The following is a 6,000-nucleotide window of genomic DNA, read 5'->3' as shown; positions in this document are numbered from 1 at the left end:
AAATGTATTTTTCTTTCTAATTATAGAAAGTTTGGAGTTCCAAATGAGATTTTAATAATGCTAATAACAATCCTCACAAATGTATTTTTCTTTCTAATTAGTGGCGTCGGTTATGAGCAACAATATAGCTGTTTTTATTTTATTTATTCAAAAACTGAAGTATTTTTTTTTTGTATTATTAATGGTCAGTCATGTCAGTTATGGGTGACACAAAGTTGCTCTATCCGACAGACTTTCTCAGTATTTAATGTCGCATGTATCCAACGACAGTTTCCATGTCACTTATATCCGACACTACTATCCTTTTTTTTTCTTGGTTGATTAAGGGAACTAACAGACAAAAAAAAGCCTTTTCATGACGCTAGCAATTCTGTCGGTTCTTTTATCCGCCATTACATGAATTTCTGTCAGATTCTTCATAATATCCGACATAAATGGGCTTTTCTTGTTGTTTTTAAAAGCGACACTATTGGGTATTTTTGTAGTAGTGATTCTAATCTCTAAACAAGTGAATGTATATGAAACCTTCACGCCTTCTTACAGTTTTTTTGTTGACACCCTTTTTTACTTCTCACACATCTTTTTAATTTTCTGTCGTCAGATCAGATGTATTGAAGAAGATCAAATGACAAAAATTAACAAGGGGTGTGTGAAAAGTAAAAAGGAGTGTGTGGATAACACATCCCTATTCAAAACACTCACCTAATTAATGGAAGAAATCGATTGAACTAATTACCAAAAAACTAGTAAATTATTCGTTGAACATTATTTCTTTTTGCTATCAAATTGTGATTCGTGATAACCTCATTTTTCTTAAAACTTTCTTTTTGCATGACTTTAAACTAAGGGTGGGCAAACGGGTCATGGACTCGCGGGTCGGGACGGGTTAATGAGGTTCGGGGCAGGTCTAAAATCTTTAAAGTCCAAATGGGATGGGGCGGTGTGGGTTACCAAATTAGCGGGGCAAGGCGGATCCAAAAGTCTGAGGACACGCGCCCCAAACCCGAACCGTGTGATGGAACAAGTCTGCAAATCTCGAATCATGCTCGAGTCTCTACCCAACCAAAATTTTCTCTTGTAGGCTGTCGATCACAAACCCACCCACCCTCTCCCAAATCCACCTACAAAATTTAATAAAGATTTTTCCAACCGAATCTCTCTCTCTCTCTCTTTTGTTGATCACAAACTCTTCATTCTCCCAAATCCCAAATCCACCTACAAAATTTAATAAATAAGTTTTCACTCCCATAGACAGTGAGAAGGGGCAATGAAAACCCACATGGAATTTTGATCAGGGGAAGCTTTTTATTGGTGGAATTTCATGTGAGACCTCAGAGGATAAGCTAAATGAGTATTTTAACTACGGCGACGTTTTGCAGAAGGTGGTCATGAGGGATAAGGTCTCTGGCTGCCCCATAAATTTTGGGTTTGTGGTTTTTGTAAATCATGTTGTTCTTGATAGGGTTCTTCAGTATAAGAACACCATTGATGGTAGAACGGTGAGATTCAAATTCCTAATTTTTTATTTTTTCAATGATAGAATGGTTTGTGGTTTCAGAAATAAGGAGAAGATGGTTGGAGATTTGAAAATACAACTCGAGTCTCTCCAGAAGTTGGGCACTATAGAAAAAAAGTTCTCTACAAAAGGACTCGTGGAGGACCCGTAGAACCGGCCCGTTTCAAATAGGTTGAGTTAGGTCCAGTGTCATTTTTAAACTTTCTGTTACCTAATCCAGTCCGTCCCAGTTTATTTTCAAGCGTGTCTAGTCCGATTCCTCTAATTTTGGGCCCAGCCCTACTTTAAACTCTTTGCTTCTTATTTCTCTAGTCACATTACTCTTTTTTGGTAGAAAAAAAGTCTAAACGGAGAGGAGGCTACCTATTTTAGAGTCATGGTATACCACAACCCTTTCTAAAAACTTGTAGATGGGTCTTTTGGGCTTGGGATTTTTCAGTGTGACCGTCACACGATGTGGTATATCATGTGTCCCTATATAAATGGTGAGTTATGTGTGTTAAAAGGTTAATAACTTAACAATTAAAATTTTTCACCACTTACATAAAAACACATGGTATATCATTCGTGTTCCCGTCACAACTAAAGATTTCTCCTTTTGGGCACCTTTTGAATTATCGTGTGGAATCTAGAAAAAAAAAACCCCAAAAGACATCGTAACCATTAAATAAGTTTGTTGAATTTTATTTTTATTATGATTTAAGTTTTTGAAGTTGTTATTATTATTATTTTTTAAAAGAAAACTAGAAATTAAGACATAATAAGAAAAGAACTGGAAAGGCATATTTTATACTCTTGCAAAAAGAAAATCCACAACTTGACGACTTTGCTTGGTACGGAAAACATGGCCAACTCAACTATGGATTCGTTTTCTGTTAATTACCTATTCCAAATGTAATTAGGGCTTGGTGCCCATTGAAATCCTACTTTTTTATATTAATTATCTCGGCTCCACTGAAAGTTCAATCCAAGTATATCCAGACTGCGTACGACCGGACTTTTACACTCTCAGATTCAAATCCTTGCACGGGATTTCAGAAATCAACGCTCAACGCGTCGGGACCACCGTACGCAAGTTACACCTTGGAAACTTACAGACGGAGAAAACAAAACAACGGGGAACAGTGTTGAAGGGACCTAGACACGTGGCTGGTCACAATTGGCTCCCACGTCACGTAGATGCAAAGTGGCATTGCGTTATTAAAACGTGAGCATCCACTTTATATAGCTCCAACAACTCCAATCGACAGAGCGACAAAAAACCTGTTTCCCAAAAAACACAATTGTTTCTCAATTCTTTCCCAACTCAAAAATCCGTTCTCGAACTTCTTCTGTTTCGAATCCATACGACGCCGTTGAGATTTTTCGGTGGAAATTGGTCCTAACAGATTGTTCGTCGATTTAGGCAGTGAATTCAAGGGGAGGAATTGGGATTATTTTCTGGTAATCTCCGCGAAATTCGGGAGCCATGCCGGAGATCGACGTCGTCACCGACAATGGCGACGACTCCGGCGCAGACGAGGTTAACCTGTTCGGGAAGTACGAGGTTGGGAGGCTGCTGGGCCGCGGGGCCTTCGCGAAGGTGTACCACGCGCGGAACGTGCACACGGAGCAGAGCGTGGCGATCAAGGCCGTCAGCAAGCAAAAGGTCCTGAAGGGCGGGTTTGCGGCCCACGTTAAGCAGGAGATCTCTATCATGCGCCGTCTTGGGCACCCGCACATCGTGAAGCTCAACGAGGTTTTAGCGACTAAGACCAAGATCTACTTCATCATGGAGTTCGCCAAGGGCGGCGAGCTCTTCACGAAGATCTCCAAGGGGCGGTTCAGCGAGCATCTCAGCCGTCGGTACTTTCAGCAGCTGATCTCCGCCGTCGGATACTGCCACTCGCGGGGAGTGTACCACCGCGATTTGAAGCCCGAGAATCTGCTCCTCGACGAGAACTGGAACTTGAAAGTCTCGGACTTCGGGCTGAGCGCCTTGACGGAGCAGGTCCGGTCAGACGGTCTCCTCCACACACTCTGCGGGACCCCCGGGTACGTGGCGCCGGAGATTCTCGCGAAGAAGGGGTACGACGGCGCGAAGATCGACATCTGGTCGTGCGGCATCATTTTGTTCGTTCTGAACGCGGGCTACCTACCTTTTAACGACCCAAATCTCATGGTGATGTACCGCAAGATTTACAAGGGAGATTATCGGGTTCCGAGATGGACGTCGCCGGAACTGAAGCACCTGATTTCTCGGCTCCTCGACACGAATTCCGAGACGCGGATAACCGTCGACGAGATTTTGAAGGACCCGTGGTTCGAGAAGGGGTACCGGGAGACTAAATTCGACTTCGAGGACTTTGGCTTGGAGGACATGCGGGACGGGGACAGCGACAAAACGTCGTCGTTGAACGCGTTTGATTTGATTTCGTTCTCGTCTGGGTTCGATATCTCGGGGTTGTTTAGCAAGTCCGCGATATCCGACTGCGGGGAGCGGTTCGTGTCGGCGGAGACGCCGGAGAGGATAATGGAGAAGGTGGAGGAGGTGGCGAAGGCGGGGGACGTGTCGGTGACGGAGAAGAAGAGCTGGGGGGCGAAATTGGCGGGGAAGAATGGGAATTTTGTCGTGATGGTTGGGATTTACCGGTTAACGGAGAAGCTGGTCGTGGTGGAGTTGAATTTAAGGCAAAGAGAAGTTGAAAGTGGGCCGCAAATATGGATAGATAAGCTGAGGCCGCAGCTAAACTGTTTGATGTACCGACCGGGAGAGCCGGTCGCCGGTGACTGTTAGGACCCCAGAAACCGGAAGAAAACATGTCCAGGAATTTGAGTTGTATATTAAAAATTGCTATTAAAAATTGCATGGGCGAAAAAAATTGCATGGGCGAAAAAAAAAGGAACAATATAATTTCAGTGTCCGGGTTTTCTTGTATCTTTGTTTTTGGCCGGAATTAATTTCGAACATCTCAAAAAGAGACAAAGGAAAGGCTAGTTAAATTCAGCTAGTTACTGTTTAAAAAGTTAAAATAGCTAGTGTTGGAGCTTGATTTTTGTTAAATTAGCCAAAAAAACATCATTTGGATAGGCTGTTGAAGATGCTCTTATATTCTTCTGTATATTCATAATTTCATTTCATTAAATCTATGGTAAGGTGCAGCAAGTATCAAGAGATTGCAATTAGTAGCATTGTTTATTGTTAAAGCTAAAAGCTCGTTTGATAACCGTCAATTTATTTTTTGGGCTGAAAAACGAGGCTAAAAGCGAGCCCAAACAAACCTTCTCAATAATAAATATAGACCAGGACATCCAAAGTCGATCCTCACGAATAAAACTAACTGAATAAGAAGAAGTATAAAAAAAATGACCTAAATTTAAATCAAGACTATAGGTCGCTAAACTGTCCGCCACAAAATTCTTTTCTCCGTAGACATGCCGAAAAGTTCACATTGCCAAGATCTTGAAAGCAAATCTCGACAGGCCAACACAAGGGAACCTAAAGGATGATTATTGCCAGCAGCTTGCAACACCAGATGAACGGTGAATGCAGAGTCTGATTCCACCAATAATTTATCAATCCGTAATCTCCATGCCAATTGTAAGTCCAAGTAAAGACCCCATAGCTCAGCATTGAGAATCTCTTATGTGCCCAAGTTAGTGCAAAACCCATAAATCCATTTACCATCATAATCTCTTAAAACACCACATGCTCCAATAGAATTATTACTTCCCTTGCAACTATCAACATTAAGCATAAACCAACCTGAAGGAGGAACTTTCCAATGGAGCAAGATTCAATCCTATGTGATTTATCAATCTTGTGAGTATTTGCCGTCAATTTCGTTATTAGATGAATATGCTGGCCTAGATTAGCTAATTTTGTTTTTGTTTTTGTAATAATTTCGTTCAAAACACTCCGACATTCGTAAATATGAATGGACTTATTGCTTCCAGTTGCAGCATGCCAGCATGTGAAGTACTCGATCAATCTTACCTAAAAGGTTCAAGTAACTCAGACATCTACCAATATCCACGAGAGTCCCATGACTCATCTCATTGCAAAGTGCTTGTAGCAATTAGGTTAAAAGCATTGGTTCACGTACTCGAAGTCAAATTTATATTGTCAGAATGCACAAAATTGTATCGCATCGAAAATTTACAAAATAAAAAAAACGGAATATATAGTTGGATTACTTCACATTAACCGGTTTCTCCCACCTCAGTATCTCGCTTGTATCCAACATGTTATCTGATTAAAAATCCAGTGTGGGATCGTGGGAGAAATATGAATGTGATGCAGAGTGGTAGGTATAGCTTGACAAAAATTGCAGTTAGTATCCTATCGTTAACATTCTGCACTTGCTCTGGCTGCCTTATCCGTAGCAGATAATCAAACCGCAATAACACATGGACCCGGCTTCTTTGCCCTACCACTTTCCAGGAGGAGGATCCTCTCCTGAGCTAAGGATGAGGATCCTCCTCATTAAGGGATGTGGGCTGTT

The 6,000-nt window shown here is 41.7% G+C and overlaps 1 protein-coding gene across 1 annotated transcript; it reads left to right on the top strand.

The window, feature by feature from the left end:
* Positions 1–2,750: 2,750 nt before the first annotated feature.
* Positions 2,751–4,681, top strand: LOC126594235 (CBL-interacting serine/threonine-protein kinase 14-like). Its single transcript, XM_050260450.1, has one exon. It carries the CDS (start codon positions 2,985–2,987, stop codon positions 4,290–4,292), a length of 1,308 nt encoding a protein of 435 aa, XP_050116407.1. The 5' UTR covers positions 2,751–2,984; the 3' UTR covers positions 4,293–4,681.
* Positions 4,682–6,000: the final 1,319 nt, after the last annotated feature.

The sequence above is a fragment of the Malus sylvestris genome, chromosome 12 (genome assembly GCF_916048215.2).
Source record: "Malus sylvestris chromosome 12, drMalSylv7.2, whole genome shotgun sequence".
NCBI lineage: Eukaryota > Viridiplantae > Streptophyta > Magnoliopsida > Rosales > Rosaceae > Malus > Malus sylvestris.
This window is presented reverse-complemented; position numbering and strand designations above follow the sequence as displayed.

Bases quoted from the DNA above. Each gene is read 5' to 3' on its own strand.
- LOC126594235 (XM_050260450.1), top strand. From the start codon at position 2,985: ATGCCGGAGATCGACGTCGTCACCGACAATGGCGACGACTCCGGCGCA.